Consider the following 18470-nt stretch of genomic DNA (forward strand, 5'->3'; position numbering starts at 1 on the left):
CCTAGCTGGACAAATTGAGTTACATCCTCTACAGGTTGATAAGGGTCACTATGCAGTCGTAATGAACAGGTCACATCCGCAAGTAAGGTAAAACGCAAGTCATCTTTCCTTAAACATACACTGTACTACATGTAATTCATTAATCGGGCCGAGCAGGGAAGGCGAGGAGCGTCCATATGCATGTGGATACTTGGAGGTCGCAGGACTCACAACCCGTAAATCCGGTAAGCCCTGCAATCTATATTGTGTCACACACTCACTGGAAAAAAATGGGGCGATTATAGCGAACCTAGCAACAATAGCTCCGCGGTACCTTTAGGTCTGCTATAATGGCCAAAATATACTAAGAACTGCACTGCAAGGTATAAGTGTGAGGGCCACTCCTCCCTCCGCCTCCCCCTTCCGGATTTTTAGCCTATTATCACCGGCTATAAGCCAGTCGATTCATTGGAACTAGCATGGGGGTAGATCAGAAATGCCGGCGATTGCAAAGGCGAACTAGACATTAATAGTTTAAAATATGATATTATTTTCATATCTATTAAAAATAACAAATCATAAATATGAAATATTGATAACACTAAACGAAGTTACTATATCATCCGGGTTGAGCTTCCTTTCAGCGGAGCAGCACTCGATAAAATCGCTGTACGTGTATGAGTGACATAAGGCGGCCGGCCGGGACACCTTCTATTGGACGCCCCGGCCGGCCGCCCGTGTCATACCACACAACTCATACACATACAGTGTTTTTATCGAGAGGCTGTTCCGCAGAAAGGAAGCTCAACCCGCATGAAATACTATTTAACTCAGTCGTAGTGTATCAATTTTTCATAATTAAGGTTTATTATTTTTAATAATTACGAAAATAATATATTTTAGACAATTAATCGCCTGTGTGATTGCCCATATTTGGACGCAGTGTGTCAGACTAAGTTTTGTATCTCGAGAATTGTTGTTTACGATAAAGCGTTCTAAATACATACGGTAGGCCGGAATTCGACGCGTTCATCCGAATTTGGGCAACGGGCCGGGGAAGTGCACAGATGTGAAGTCGCATTCCCCAACATGCACAGTCAAGCACTTGAATCTTGGTATGTGATAAATCTAGTTAATCCGTTGCGCGGACTGATTGCCCTAGACGTTTGGCTAAGGGGTGGACCATTTGATATCCTGGGGGGGGGGGGGGGCTTGGAAGATTGGTGGAGAGCCATTATTTTTTTTCCCACGTGCTTCACCATGAATTATTTTTTTTCTACAGGGCATATGCTGGCAACTTTTTTTTTCACTTTCCTTCTTCGAGATATATTTTATTTTTACCAAATTTCGGTGCAATGTTTGTTTGCTTGGTTTTTTCAAACCCAGTAACAAGACGCTGTTCTATCGCACACAGACTATATTCAAGAAACTAAATAAAGATATGTAAATACATGTACAATTTTGATTCACTTTACAAAAACATATTTGTAAAATCATGTACATTTATGGCATTTACTTGTCAGTGTTGTACTTACATTGAAAGTAACTTGGTAATTTAAGAAAGTAGACAGGTGGACTGCGAGGGAGCGAAACGACTGAGTGGCGAGTGAGCGTAGCGAACGAGGGGGGGAGAGCGCGAGAGGGGGTGTCCCCCCTCTCGCAAGGCGAAAAATGAAATTTTGGAGTGGAAATGGTTTTCTCTGGTGGCATCTGAGGTGACATTTACAGACTGAAACAGTACTTTTGTTGTGTGTCTTAGACGTGGCTCACATACAACAAAACAAACAAACATGATTTTGTTTTGTTTGTATTATTTATGACACACTTATGGTTTTATTTGCAGTGAAGATGTAACATTTAATCTTAAATCACCTGCTGTCTGCTCATTTCATTGCCCATTTCCCATTCTTCATTACCATATAGTAGTTTCCCAAAAACCATCAAACTCATTCAATTCTAATCAAAACACATTCGCTTTTGTTAAGAAAAAAATTGGTAAGATAATTCACTATAACAGTGTTCGCATTTACGAATAAAACATGCGTATATAGAAAATTCATAACAATGAAAAAATGTGTAGAGAGTCGATCCAATGCGTAATAATATTACGCATTGGATTGAGTCTCTACGCATTTTTTCATTGTTATTAGTTTTCTATACGCAAACGATAATAGTAAAATGTTTGCAGGCTGTCTCTCTTCTTGTGGTATTTTGACAAAATCCATACATTCAGATTTACACATTTCTGGAAAACACTGGTGGGCAATTTCAATTTCAGCATACTTCCTCTAATCAGAAGGTCATGTATACTGTACAATTGTTCATATTCAGTTATTGTTCCTCAAGCTTGAAATGGTTTATGCTTTGTAAAACTCCAGAGCTACTGCTTGATTTTTATTGATGCTGCAGTGTGCATCGAACAATTGCCAAGATTTTTTTTTCCGAGTCGCAATGGTCCATAATTGTTTTTCCATCAGCCACTTAAAGCCAGATTTTTTTTTTCGAGCAACTCCACCTGGCATCTTTTTTTCCCCCAAATCTTCCAAGCCCCCCCCCCAGGATATCAAATGGTCCACCCCTAAGCGAATAGAATTACCAATATACATCTCTGTTCGGGGCTCTCAGACTACTCGCCATCGAACGTCGGCAATCCTACACTGATTGTACCTTATCACCAATCAGCATATGCACTTTTCCTTTGTATGCTTCATCTTCTACGTTCAATATTATGTCGGTGAGACACAGAAGTTTTCTTGTATGGCAATCGTAAGTTTCAAATGCGTGGTTCTAGACCACAGTATTTATCCCATTTATTCACTCTGCAAGGTGATGTTCTAGATTGAAAGATCCGTCGCTCGAGGGCGCTTTCTGCGTAGAGATGGAGCGTAGAGATCACCCTCGAGTGACGGTTTGATCTTTCAGTCTAGGCAATGTTCATGATTACTACACGTTCTACTTCTCGGCATTGTTATGTACCAAGACGTGTTTTAAAATTTGGACAACGCAGTTTTCATATCCTTACGTACTATGAAAATTTGATTTTATTACCTACTGCAATCAGGAATTGCATAGCCTGGGTACATTCAAATGTAAATTAAAAGAATATGTCAAAAGCAACTTGCCTTTGTGATTTACTATTTATGTGTTACCCTTTTTCTGTTCTTGATATAAGCTTATTTGTGAGCCCGATAAAAATTACTTAACCATTAATTTGGTTGCTCTATAAAAGTGTAAATAAATAAATACGTTTGCCGAAAACCGATGACTTGTATCCCATTTTCTTCATTTAGATAACTCATTTCACTGCAAAAGCTGAAGAGAGAGAGATGTAGACAAGGAAGTGGTAGTTGATTTTATAATAATACTGGTTAAATTGTGAAATTGCGAAAAAAATGAAGTATGAGAGCTAACGCTACCTTTTTTCTACACTGACCCTGCTGTACGCCACAGTACCACTCGCGTCGGTGATTGGTCATGCCCCGTAGGAGAAAGCCGAGTCTTACTGGCGCGGTAAAAAAAACACCGAAAAACAAAGTTTGCTGATTCCACTAGAATGCGCATAGGTGACCAGCACAGTTACGTTTGGTTGATACATAACGGCCGCCGCGTGGTATGCAGACGCACACCACGTGGCGACCGCTATGTATCGAACCACGCGCAACTGTGTGGCAGACGACAAACATTACAACTTCGCCGATGCTAACTAGCCATGTATGCAACCCCGAAATTTCGGGGTTAGTTAATATGCTAAGCCGGTCGGAAGGTGTGAATCACGTACACATCGATAATACCAAAATCAAACGACTCGAACAGCATTTGCATGCAAGGCAGTGTGTGGAAACCGCGACTATTTCTCCTGTAAAGTTTGATTGAATTTTATTTTCGTCACAGTCCCTCTACAAGGGACTATGGTTTCGTGGTATTTTCGAACTCTGACACCACATGGCAATTGCGATGCGACATCGGTACAAAAGAACTGAAAAGACGCTTCATTGTACTAACACCTATAGCACAAAAGCAGAAAATGGTCGAACGACGTAAGCACGGTCACTCAACAAAAGCGAGTGGAATGACCGTGGCGTGCAGACTTCGCTCGACTTCTATAGCTTGTAGACTTGACTGCCACTAAAGTTCATATTTTACAAGTATAACTCCTACTTTCTTTCGGTCCGTACTTATGACGACATAGCGGCAGCTGTATACCTTACCTCATCCCACCTCACAAGAAAAAACAGAGACAATGTCTATGTATTCGACTCGGTGCATTGCATGCTGATGTAGCCTCGCCAGTCACAATCGTTTTATCAAACATTTTGAATCAGACAAGGACTTCCGTCAGAAGAAAATCGTAATGAAAATTTGTACTATTCTTGAGGTTGCTAATTCAGCAAACACACAGGTGATAATTGTGATTGTTTCACAGTCTTCAAACGCTCCCAGCAAAACATTTACATCAAGCAGTGGAGAACGAATTCAATTTTAAATAGCCAAGTGCAGGTAAAGCTACATCCGAATCAAAAAATATGAAAATACAAAATTGAGAGTCCCTTGATGACGCCGATTTTTTTATGCCGGTGATATTGAGGGGGCCGCGGACCTCGAACGGAATGATGTTAAGTTACAGTCGTAGATAAAGGTTTTCAGTTCGGACTTTGATTTACTTGAATTTGTGGTGATTCGGACTCAGTATTTGCTGCATCAAAGGGTGTAAAGTGTAAGATGAACGCTCATGACTACGGTATTTACATGCTGGTCATTAAACCACGGTGACTTCACCACTAGTAATTTTGAATCCTATCTGCGGACGGCAGTGGATCACGTGGTCCATGCTGCTTATCTCTCGCCAAATGCCCTTGGCGAAAGGTTAGATCATGTTTTGTCTAAATAATGCATCAAAACATTGCAAAATTTGTTGAAACAACATTTGATGGACATTCATGATGGATTCATGGAGCATGAAATGGTAGTGATTCGCATGCTTTTTACAGAACTCGCTGTTACGTTGTTAGCCTTTTCTATTCAAGTTAGATAAACATAATTATGCCAGCATAAGCCGCATAAACGCTAGAAGCGAGGACTGCGTTCCTTTTTGAACAGAGCTTACAAACTGCAATTTACCGGTGGTACACATTATGTTTGAAAAGTCCCCCTAAGATAAAAACACAGTGAGAGTGACAGTCACTGAAGGAAGACAATTTTCACGAAAACAAGGATATCTCTCACTGCGAGTTGTCGTTGAAAGGCAACCAACGCCAATATCGTAATCCCCATCCTATGTTACTGCAGACATGCCTTCAAAATGACTAAGCTGAAACAGTTTTGTGGCCATCGCTGAATTTTTTAAAGGGATATATATAGTGTGTGTCACTTTAAAATCTTATCATTTAATGGCCAAAACAGTGACCATGAAATTTAAATTTCCATTTCCACATAAATGTTGGTATTTTAGTCCTGTTTGTGTAGCGTAGCCTCCGTCGATTTTAAATTTCACTGCACTAACAAGGCGAACAATGAGTGCTTCCTTGCTCCCTGTTTCTCTTCGTCTCTTTGTCCATCTACATGTATCTTCTCTGTCTGATCACAGTCCCTCTGTGGATAGAGGGACTGTGGTCTGATCTTCATTCACAGTCGCTATCACAAAGATAATCTATCTATCCACCCACATGATCTATATATCTAGCTATTTGTCTGTCTGTTTTTTTTATTTATGCTAAATGCTAATGGAAAATACTGGTCGATAAGTTTTATAGCTTGTTCCTTTGTGAAAATTGCACTTTACAATCACTGGAAGAAACTGGATTGCGAAATGAATTGCCCGGTCAACTTCCGTTGTCGGACAAAGACGATCTCGTTTGTGTGAAACAGAGGACAAGGAGACATTTCACTTTTATATGATATCCGATATTTACGGCTACTAGACTAAACAATATCGAAATTAGATTGGCTTAGCCAGATCTATAAGGGCTGAAATCTCCGATATATATCGGATATTTACGCGCGATTTCACTGAATCTAGTAACGTCTAGTATCGAAGCTAGAGTCAGTCCTTGGAAGTCGGGTTTGGCCAGAACTGTGAGGCGGTGAAATCTCCGATATATAGCGGATATTGACGCGCCACTTTACTGAATCTAGTACCGTCTATAGTATCGAAGCTAGAGTCAGTCCTTGGAAGTCGGGTTTGACCAGAACTCTGAGATGGTGCAATCTCCGATATATATCGGATATTTACTTGCGATTTGACTGAAATTAGTACCGTGTTTTTACGGTCTAGTATCGATATTAGAGTCACCAAATCGGCGAAAAATATCGGATATATATCGGAGATTTCACAGATCCGGCGTGCCGTGGCACAAGGCAAGTCATGCAAGTATCATCTAGTATCGATATTAGAGTCCCCAAATCGCCGATAAATATCGGGTAAATATCGGATATTTGAAAATTTGAAAAATTGAAATAATCTGCCACGTAGTCGTGACAGTCCCTCCTCCAAGCAAGAGACGTCCTTTTCAGGCTCCCTGGGTCAACCCATGGAGGTAAGGGTCAGCCATAGTCCGTATCGTGTTGAGGACTTGAGGGTGAGCATATCAAGGTCCGCATTGCCATAATGTTGGCCAGAAAATTCATCGTCGATAATCCCCTCATTAACTAATACTGTGAGCAAACTAACTTCATTTACACTTCGCCGCGAAATGTATACAGCTGGCACTTTTCGCATCTGATTAACAGGCGTTAATAGGTGTCAAGTTAGCATCGGGGAAGTTGTAATGTGTAGTCATCAGAGACGGCTAATATTTTACACGTAAAAACTGTATGTGGTATTGGTTAAAAATCTAATACAACTGATTGAGAATAATGAAACCGGCAAAAACTAAGGAGGAGTTTTTTTAAAAAAATACCTTAGGTAAAGGCATAATGCTGTATATAAAGTCTTCGCAGTGGGTAAATTAATTGCGTCATTCGAACGTTTTTGGACTCCCTAGAATATTGTCCATCAGCACAACAACAAACCTTAGGAGGATTTCGGGTCGTAATCAGAAACTTTGGGATGTGAAAAATACGCTCGGGAAATGACATGTTTTTATCGATATCTCGCGATCCGTGCGCAGTCGCCACGTCAAATATCGACCGTTGGCAATAAAAAAATGTGTTTTAAAAATGTTACAAAGTGGGAGTGCTTTAGGGTGTGGTTGAGAAATTGGGTATGGCATGTACTTTCTTTTCCCTCACTTTGACAGTATTATTTTTTCGATCGTCAGTCTATTTTTTCTGAAGCCAGTGGAGGATGAAATGATTTGTTCGCCCTTACCTATAGCCTTTTTTTTCTACACATCCGCCATCCAATAAAAATCAAATGGTTTTCCCATTGTGTAAAGAAATCAGTACCGGCGTTGCCCGGTGCTATGAGCTCAATAGCTTCACTTTTCACTTTTGATTTCGATCTGTTTGGAGGGCACGAGGTGTAGCAGGGGTTTGTAGGGAGTGGATGAGAAGAACGGTATTATTTCGGCTTACATGGAAGCGTGCAATAAGTAAGGAGATACAAACTCGAAAATTGTTAATGCGGCAATTTCGATGACATTGTCCGGTGATATAATTTCAACAATTGGCGGAAATGGGAGAGTAGAACTGTCTGTGCCACAGATCGAGCCAAAAATTTAACTCAAACAGCGAACTAAAACAAACTGGAAATTCTTCACCACAAAGGAGAGCAATATTTGACGCATATATGAACGTTTTACAATTTATTGCGTTGCGGTTATGGGGTGTACAGTCATGACCTAAATAGCAACGCCGCGGCTATTATATGCAAATGTAGTTTGTAACCATAGGCTTTGTATTTCAACGCAACGTCACTTGTCTGTAAATATAACTGAACCTTCTGAAGCATTCGGAGCACAGAGTGCCAGCTGATAGGTGTAAGTGCTGCCTTCTAGATTTTTGATGTCATACTTCTCTCTAGGATAAAGGTAAGTCACGAATTGTTAAAATACACCATCCTAGAGGCCGTGATTTGAACCAGACCCGACCAAACATAACCAGACACAAATAAATGTAAACGCAAGATCAGCCTGATTTTTAGGCAAGTAGGTTTTGTGGATTTTTTGTTTGTCGAGCGAGGCCTAAAACCTTTTCAAGCCACGGCAGAAATAGTAATATTTTAAAATATTGGTCATTCTTCGACAGGTTTTATCTTATAACACACATATACCATTCACCGCGTCGTAACATAGTCTACCGTCGCTATTATGATTGCTTTAAGAGCGAGCATTGGATATTCTGTTACACGGAAGCGGACCTTGCTTTTAAACAATTTAGACTCGGACACATGACGGAGGTTAATTTTCGTCTGCACTAAGTCTAATAGTGTGTCAAACAAGCCTATAATCAGGTAGAATCAGGTAGAATATAATTTGATTTATATCTACCTTTATTATTAAGCATAATCTGCTTCTCAAAGTTATCGATCATGGGCGTTGAGGAAATTCAAACCGTTGAGTATGAATCATTTGGAAATTACATCCTCGACGTCACTGGTTTGTTACCGTTCGCTCGGAGAACCTGCGCTGACACGAATTAATAGCATGTGAACAAGTGGGGCGCAGCTGTGTACAGTGACCTTTGAACACGATGACAATCAGGGTCATAAAGTCCAGACATTTGAAGTGCATGTGAAGTTTTCTTATCATAAATACCTTGGGAGTTTGATACATAATGTAGGCAATTGTTAAAATTATTTGTAGTTTCCATGCGGTAAAAGAGGCAGTTATGCGTCCTTTAACGTGAACGTGAACTTTTTGAGAGCGAGGAAGATAGAGTTAGTTGCCTGTGTAAAGATTAAGAATTATTTCATTCGTGATAGTAAATGCTTACTAATTACGCATCATTTTGTCCAATAAATCGAACGGTAGATGCAAACTTGATTAGTAATTAATTTTTGTTGGTAGTCATCAAAGAACCGCGGGAACTAACTTGAAATAATAGCTGACTATAATTACATATTAAGTTTCTATCCAATTAGGATACGTTTCCCCGAAGTCCTGAGGCAGGCGAGTGAATCAGTTCCTTCAATGGCATTGCAGGCCGTGAATAATAGAAGCGTAACCATGTGAACTATAGGAGGTGTGACAAACATTTTGCTGATTAAGTTGTTGGTGTTTCTGTCGTCGCCACTAGCGAGTTCGCACTCTGATCATGAACTGTGACACACACTAATCTTTTCCATTAAGTGTAACATATTACATATTCATCAAGATTTCAACATATCACCATAAAATCCTCCCATAAAGGTAGTGCGCGCCTAAAATTTTCCCTAAGGAAATTTTCAACCATTGTCTTTTAAAACAAAAAACAAAAAAACAAAAAAAAACAACAAAAAAACAAACAAAGAAACCCCACAAATCTGAGAGTAACCGTGGATATTTTGGCACTAGACGAACAAACTACCTAACATTTACCGATGTTTGAAATTCAAATGGCCGCCATTCCAGTGTTAAAGCCCCACTAGCTGTAGCTTTACCATTATTTTTATGATTTTACATTCACACTAAAATGAGTTTGTGAGAGGTAGAGCAGCACACTGTCCGAATTTCTGTCCCCGAGTCGCATTCTTCCCAACCCGGTGATTGCTGCATTGCAGCAATCGATACATGCAATCATTATGTCATCTAAGAGGATATAGTTGAAACCTGACAAAAGGACGAATCTATTCATACCGAACTCTGTACCGTGACGAGCGTCTTAACTTGCGGGGTCAATTAATGTCGCACACAGGCTGACACTTTCGGTTAGTTTTTTTTTTCTGTTTCATTATTTGTCAAATAATATTATGTTAATTGAGCTGTCCCCAACCATATCACTTAACAGTCAGTAACTGATCATCCAACGAAAAACCCAGGTCTTAATTCCATCCCGTATTTCTAGGGTTTTATCAAGTCATAACCGTAATGGTAATGATGGTACTTTCTTTGTGTTCACTTATTTTATTCTCATGCGATGCTTTTTTTTTAGTTCTATAGATCCAATCCTCTTCTGAGCTGTGTCTTGATAGTTTCAAATGTAAATATGGATTCTGTTAAAGTTTGCGAAGAAATCTATGGAGCCCTTTTGCAGTGCGCTGTTTGTAAGAGTCGCTTGAAGCAACCTAAAGTACTGCCACACTGCTCCCATGTATTCTGTCGAGGATGTCTGGAAAGTGTCCTCCGCGTATCACGCGGTAAATTGTTGTGTCCGACTTGTAGAGCCGACAACACCTCAGCTGTTCTGGATGGTACAGTCGACAGCCTTGCGGATGGTCACTTTATAAACAAGCTGGGGGATATTGTCAGCAGACATCGGGATGGGCCTGGTAACGCGAACCGACACGTTCTATTCAGCTCGGCTAGGCATGGCTCAGCGTCCAGGGGTCTAGCTGGCGCCAGCGAGATTCGTTCAGCGGATGGATTTAACACATCAACTCCGCCGCAACTGGAGTGCCCAGTGTGCTCAATGCGATTCAACGACCTGTACTTGCTGCAGTCCCATGCTGAGGTGTGCACAGACGATCAATACGGTGGGTTCTTCACTTGCCCAAACTGCAGTAACGTGTACCTTACGAATGATATATTCACAATCCAGGCTCACCTGGTCGACTGTATGCCCGACGTATCAATAACAGGGGATGCGGATCACCGACACCAACCAGGAGGAGGTGCGCGAGGGCGCCGTAGGGAGAATCGCGAATGGTTCATGTGTCCCAGTTGTGACGCCATCTGCGATGACATGGCGTCGATGGAAGCCCATGTAGCTATCCATCACGGGCAAGAATCACTCGCTCCGAGTCAAAGTCAAACGAACAGTAGTGAAGGAGACACTGGACGTTCACCTTCGAACTTGATATTGGCATCTCACGAAGCATCTGAGAGAGAGCAAAAGAGCGAAAATCCCGCAGATTCACCAGATGCTCCAAATCATCTATATGCTTCAGTCGCAAGTGCAGGATATCTTGAGGCCAGTGAAGTCAGAGTTGAACTTGACGATGGCTACCTTACACCCGTTGAGCCATCTGTTCCGCCTCGCACTCTTCAAAATCAGCAAGAGCCGACGGCGACTTCTCGTCATGAATCAAAGTGGAAACGTAAATTGCGAAAATGTATAATCTCCTGAAGGATATGTATATTGTTGAAAGATACCTGTCGCCAATCATCTTCCGATACCAGGTGTGACACCAAAGTAAAATAAAACAAACAAACAAACAATCAAGAGAACAGAACGGGTAAATCTGCAATGCGTCGAGTTATAAGCCATAATTAACGTGCTGACATGCATCAACGTAGAAGCACATTTACTAAATATATTTACACATACTATATCCGACCGATGTAAACGAATAGAGTGGACGGTACATTACGGCACCGTAGTACGCCGACTTTCTAGTAAACGAATATTATATATATATATATATTACAACTTTACGAATATTACGACTATACATTTACGAATTTGTTTCGAAAAGTTACTTTTTATATACAGTAAGCGTTTTATTTACACTTAGCACACAAATATTTGCGAAGTATCTATTGCATCATTTGAAACTTTTTCAATCAATCATTCTTTATGAAAAAAATATAGAACATAAAAAAGGATAAGGTCATAACACAAATCATTACTCCCGTTCTCTTGTCAATAATTATTCAGTTTATGCAGGAGGTCGTGATTATTTTCTGTGCTTGTCTTTTCTTACATCGAACGACGGAACGATGATAGAAAACAACACGTATAGGCCTATATTCTACTTTGTACCAAGTGACAAGGAAGAGACATTTTATGATGTTTAATTTCTAACTTTGGCAATTCTGTAATATTTTAACGTTAGCTTTTTACACGTTGGCATCTTTAATTGAAGCAAGCGACAAGATTGTACACGTGATGAATGTGCCCAGGTGGCAATCATTTAGTTAAAGTGCCGGCGAGCAAGGAATATGTTTGGAGATGCAACACGTTATGAAGAGTCGGCAATTTTTTTTGTATTACGTATACGAGACGGTGTGTCTTTAGAATGCAATGTGTATTACCTTTTGAGTAGAGGTAGCAGGTAGACTTAGTAAGAGAAGTAAAATTGCATCGTACTAAATGAGAGAAATGAAATTCATTCGAGAGGGGGACGATTATCAGAAAGATGAAGTTGTACCTCAGGCGTTTACGTGTTTTATACGTAAATAAAGCCATCAATTTCAGTTCTACAGGCGTGTTCGTCTTCAAATTACACAAGTACGTACGGACCTGTGGTATCCACTATATATCAAGGAGTGGACGACGTCCGACTACTGATCGCAACAGACGGGTGAAGCTAGTCCCATGTAAACCCAAGAGCGAAGGTGGAGACAGTTGTGACACTTGTAGAACTTTTAGTTACTGTCTCCTTTTTTTTATAATGCTAATTTTGAAAACTTTTGAATGTGGAAGTATGCTCGTCATCTAAAGGTAGTACCTCTATATGATAACTGAATTCATTATGTGGTGTCCCGTTCTGAAAATCTTTCAAGCAAATCGCTGATCAGCAAGTTCTACACTGAGTCAACAACAACCTAGATTCTTCAACATCGGCGGTTAGTACAAATATCAAGTGTCTCCGTTGCACCTGCAAATATAAATGCACTTGTAATTAAACTGAAGCTGGTGAAACTGCTGATGCTTTCTTTTGAGAAACAGTAATTTATAGTGATGAGACGATTGTCATTTTGTGGTCTGGATAAAATACGGTGTGTAACTGTACGCAGCGACAGTGCCAGCACAACATGTGTAAATACCTTTGAGATGCACTTTATCATTGATTGAATAAGGTATGTACTAAAACTGTCCTGACTTCATGCGCCATCAAATTTCGCCCTCGTTCACTGACACACCCTCTTTCTGACATTCGTGACACTGGTCACGTCCAAGATTAATATTTCTTGGCTGGGCTATATCAAGATAACCTGCTTGCTTTGTTGGGATTGCACTTTTTTTATCGAAAATTAGAAAAAATAGTTTGATCCTCTATGACTTTAGATGTGTTATGGAACAGACAGAAGTTAAAAAATACACTGTCGATGTATGTTGTCAAGTCCTATCATTTTGCCACTATTTTATTAATTTATGCTCTAAAGATCATATGTAATTGTTTACATTTCACTGCAATATTTAAATCAGTAACAAATTCAGTGAAAACATTGCTTTGGTTCTTCCTACAAAAAAAACCCAAAAACTATTTTGATGCAGGACTCGGACTGACAATGGGAAGAAATCGTCAAAGCGCAGTAGAAAAAAATCTTCTGCGATTCCAGATGTTTTTCTATGCATTTTTGGAGCTAAATTTATTCCGAATTTTATCACGTTTTATAGCTTTTTTGTGTAAAATCATTAAAACACACACAGTGAAATAAAAATCCAAGGAGAGCAAGTACCAAAAAGCGACTGAGGAAGAGACCGCACACTGGTTTCGAAACGTAGCGTCAAAGGATCACGCTGTCATTTAACAGCCAGGTTAAGGCTACGTCTCGCCATGGCTTATATCTACATCAAGAGCCACATAGACACAATCAAACATAAACACAGAGAACGACACAAATAGTATAGGCGATGTGTGGAGCCGCTAACCCATTTCATCTAATGAAAATAATATGAATCGAACAGTAAAAATCTTCTCATGTGATCAGTATAGTATACAACAACACCGGAGTAAAATTTGACCCGAGCGCGTTCGACAGACGCCACAAGTACCTATCAACCAAAATTTGCACGGTGAACCCCGATTTTTATTCTTGATTTTGAAAGAGAATGGTTGAAAGATTTCGTAAGGACATTTTCAGAAAAAGTTAAGCTCTTCACTTTCGAGGCGCATATCACCTTAAAGAACATTGAAATAAGCTCATATATATTTATTGGCCAACGTCTCAAGCTACATGTAGATATTTGTCAAGCAAATCCACAGGGGGCAGATGAAAGTCCCCTGGGGTGGGGAGGAGGGTTTTTTTGTGCAACGGTTTACCTTATTTGGTTTTATTAATTTTGACTGTGATATTTCAAATAAAGCTTTCGACTCCAAACTGTCTGACTGTGTTTTCAATACCTACAATTCCTTATCTCCTCTTCAACCAGTGCACATACCACTGTAATTGCTGCACAAACATTGCCAACTTGTTAATGACTGCGCGTATCAGCGGATTAGCTATTTAAGTCAACACCACAGCCGTCACACACGTTCCTTATGTTAATGCGTGTGGGACGGCTGTGGTGTTGACTCAATCACTTAATCCGCTGATACCGACAGCGGATTAGCAAGTTGGCAATGTTTTCGGAGTAATTACAGTGGTGTATACACAAGTTGGAGAGGAGATAAGGACTTGTCGGTAATATATAAAGCAGTCAGACGGTGTGGAGTTGAAATCTTTATTTGAAATACCACAGTCAAAATTAATAAAATTACTTGTAGTAATAAAGAAAGCAGTCAGACGGTTTAGAGTTGAACTTTATTTGAAATATCACAGTCAAAATTAATAAAATAAAATAAGGTAAACCGTTACACAAAAACCCTCCTCCCCACCCCAGGGGACTTTCATCTGCCCCCTGTGGCAAATCCCGAACAATGGGTCATGTTTTGCCATATACATCGCTTGATGTGTTTAACTTTGGCGGTACACACCCGTATGAAAATATTAAGAGTAGACCCGGGGCGGAGGTTGTCTCAATATTATCATACCAGACCATTTAGAAACTCCACATATGGCATAGCAGTCACGGTGGTCCTACTGGGTTAACTCGATATGAAGTCACCTACGTATTGTGTTGCCTATTGTAGTTGTGTATTTCCTCTGAAGATAAAATTTACCTGCTGATAAACCAGGCAATTTCCCTCATATGTGGTAGGCTTACGAATGACTTCGCGTACTCTTCACATAGGAATATGCTCAAAAATCTTAAACATACGACAATTTTACAGCGAAAACGGAGTCAGCGTGGACTCTCTGTTGTGCCGCGCAACAAATAAACACAGCCACTGACGTATTTTACAGATAAAACACACAGACAATGTAGCAAATGCCACGAAATAATTTTTTATTGAAAAGGCATGTTGATGTTTAATATCAGGACTTATAATAACTTTTTTGAACTTGTTGATTTCATCATGGATGTGTTAGACAAATATATCAATGTCTTGAACAACAAAAAACTGAAATAGTTAAGCTTAACTTTCAATATTATAAATGATTTTATCCAATTCAGAAACTGAAGCGAGGGTTTTCCGTCTTTGGGAAAACAATTTAAGCTAAACACGGACAGTGTCTGTGGAAAACACACTAAGGATAGTCTCTGGTGGGTGCGGGGAGGGGCAAAGGAGTCGGTCAGACGGCCAATGACGGTGTGCTCGCTATCGTCGGAATTTCATCTTGACGTTTATAATAGACGTAGGGTGATGAAGGTGGCATCGAATAATAATGCTGGCAACAATCTATATTGAGCTGCTTGCTGCGGTGTTTGTTTGTTTGGTTCGCTGAAGCTACCACCTCAATTGACCAAGGACGTTTGTGTGGATGCAGATGCAGACGTTGATACCGAGCCGTTCAACCTCCTTCTGTAGAGGATTTACCATATTATTGGTTTTATTCTCAACTCATAATGAGGAACTTTTGTTACAATAACAATACAAATTGAATATTTTTGTTTGATTTGTGGGATTGATTGAGACGGTGTGCCTTTAATGGCGTTTAGTTTGGGTGTTCTGTCTGAACAATTCGTCAGTGACTGCGTTTACTTTGTTGCGCGGCACAACAGAGAGTCCACGCTGACTCCGTTTGCGCTGTAAAATTAACAGCTTGAACTCTTGCCAATATTTTCAGGGCGTTTTGTCCAACGAAAAATTATAAGCGTATTTTCTTTTATTATTTAAGCATTCAAAAATACGAATAATTTGACTTGTATTTGACAAAGACATTTTCAATATACAATATATTTATTGTTAACGTTGTCCATATCAAAGACATGACTTTAAGTAACAATTTGAAGACGCACATTTTCTGTGCACGTACATCTCACATGCAGACACATAAAACCCGCTGATGAAGCAACAATGCAAAACAACCAGTTTGTTATCTTATGGTTAATGAGCCTCTTAGAAACACACTGTAAAACAAAGATCTTAAAGATTAGTTCAACGTTACTTAACATATCTGTATGGAGACAGCAGCTATATACTATAAACATATATCGCCAGATGACACTTAAAGCGACTCAACAACGAAACTATTACAGGTATGAATAGGAAAGCTGGTAGCCATAGGGGCATGCAAGAATATTCCAAATATTGCAAATACTTTCAAATACATTTACTCTAATAAAGAGGTCTACAGTTATTAAAAATATAAAATATAATATCAAAATATATCGACGAAAATCGTACATGAATGTTCCAGCACTCATTTAGTTGTTATGCGATTGGTTATGACAGTGTCAGTGATACGATCAATATGGGCATCATGAATTGATAAATAACTTCGATAGCGGATTATGTTTTAATTTAGCAAATTTCAGATTTTTTGCATTAAGCGTATTTGCACAAACTTCAGTACAAAAGTTAATCATTGAATTTCTGTCTTCTCTAATTGATAGTCCTACATATTATTTTCACTGCCAGTGGCTGTTTCGTCATCACCCATGGCGCGAAAGAAGTAGGTCAGCAAAGACGCAGCGGCAACAGCAAGAGGAATAGAGATCCAACCAATGATGATGGAATAACCGAATGAATGACAGACACAATACCTTCCAGGGTACCATTTGTTCGTTTCGACTGCATACACGGTGGTTCCAATCAATACCAGCAACGCTACAATAACATCACAAAACATTAAAAACCATTAACGGGCCTCTCTCTCTCTCTCTCTCTCTCTCTTTCTCAGAAAGCATAGTAGTTTAACAAGTGTTGCATTAAATATTGCCACATGCTTCGTGACTATGTTATCCGTGCTTATTTGCAGGATGTAACTGGAGACATTGGCACAGGCGCATGCTGTGCGCGACAAGCAATGTGAAGCAACCAAGACGTACACATTCCATTGCAGTCGGAGGGTCTATTTTAGGCTATTTATTTTTCCGTTGGCGATTGTATTGTATTTTTTGCTCATTTTACAAATATACTAACGAAGAAGACGAAATAGGAGAAGACGAGAGAGCGTAAATGTATAGTGATATTAATGATAATATTGATAAGACTCAAAAGCGTATATTGCGCACCTGTTGCGCCGAAAATCAATCCGTTGATTATCCAGAAGCGTGGTGTCAAGCGTTTAAGGAAGGCGTTATCGGTCTTTCCAGTGACTTTGCCAATCAGTGCTGCCAAAGCTATTAGCCATGATGTCCCGGCAACTATGACTGCAGTCAACATAAGACCCCGGGCAGCTCTAGCGTGACCTGCATAGAGAGAAATCAGAACATATTAAAGACAAAGGTGCATCACAGCTACAGCAGAACTGTATTGTAAAATTGGGAAATAAACCCTATCATAATTGAACTCATATTAGATAGACCTGAGTATAGACCGAAAGATCCGTCGCTCGAGGGTGCTCTCGAGGCTCTCAGAGGAGAACGTAGAGAACGCCCTCGAGTGACGGATTTTTCAGTCTAAACTGAGTACAACAAAGCAAATGCTTTAACAATTAATGTCTGTAGCATACATATTCGGTACAGTGTGAAAGTAAGACTCATAAAGAACTATACTTTATGCGAATAAAACATTTTTTGTCGTTATGCAGGCTGAAAAAAATCTTTATTTTCTTTTTCAACCTTTGTATGTTTGTTATTTGCTTTGTAAGTATGATCTAATTTCAATTACAGTGGAAATTGATTGAGTGTCTGGTTTGCCTTGCAAAGCTCGACGAGTCTGCATGTTGCTTATCATTACAAAAGTCAACATTTGCAACAAATAGAGTCTTTGGTGTTAGATTACTGCGCGCGGCGAACGTTTCCCATACACTGTCTGGTCGACAATCACGACAGCCGTTTCAGCATGCCACTCACAACAAGCTTGACTCTGCACTACACATCGTCAAAGTTTTCTTTCGGGTATTTACGTTAGTTTGGGAAATACAACTCCGACGAAACTCACCAGCATATTTTTTTCGTGTCGGATCTATATTTTGAAGATACACATGTAGTCCTCAATATCAACCGGACTGACTCTGGGCGTTCAGTTGAACACTGCTTCAGTAAGGTGAAGAAAATGTTGAAGGCAGAGAGACACCGTCTCCTCCATGCTAACTTACCCATTGCCGTATGTGATGCCGTCCTGGAAATTACGTGCCAAAATGCACTGAATTATTTCAGAAACACTGGGTGTGTTATTTAATGGCACAAAATGTAATGTGTTGATTGAGAATTGCACTTGATGGCATAATAACACTGTTCCTCTCGCCTATTTTGTAGCTGTGTCATGTTTTTAAGGTTGAGAGAAATGTCAAGGACGAAAGTTTCATCCAACTCAG

General features: G+C 39.8%; 1 protein-coding gene across 1 annotated transcript; it reads right to left on the minus strand.

Moving 5' to 3' along the window:
- Positions 1–16604: 16604 nt before the first annotated feature.
- On the minus strand, positions 16605–18255 carry LOC139125964 (uncharacterized). Its single transcript, XM_070692039.1, has 3 exons — positions 18252–18255; positions 17224–17400; positions 16605–16816 (listed from the first exon to the last, which is right to left on the minus strand). The coding sequence occupies exons 1-3, from the start codon at positions 18253–18255 to the stop codon at positions 16605–16607; spliced, it is 393 nt and encodes a 130-aa protein (XP_070548140.1).
- Positions 18256–18470: the final 215 nt, after the last annotated feature.

This window comes from Ptychodera flava (genome assembly GCF_041260155.1).
Source record: "Ptychodera flava strain L36383 chromosome 3 unlocalized genomic scaffold, AS_Pfla_20210202 Scaffold_26__1_contigs__length_13983176_pilon, whole genome shotgun sequence".
Taxonomy (NCBI): domain Eukaryota; kingdom Metazoa; phylum Hemichordata; class Enteropneusta; family Ptychoderidae; genus Ptychodera; species Ptychodera flava.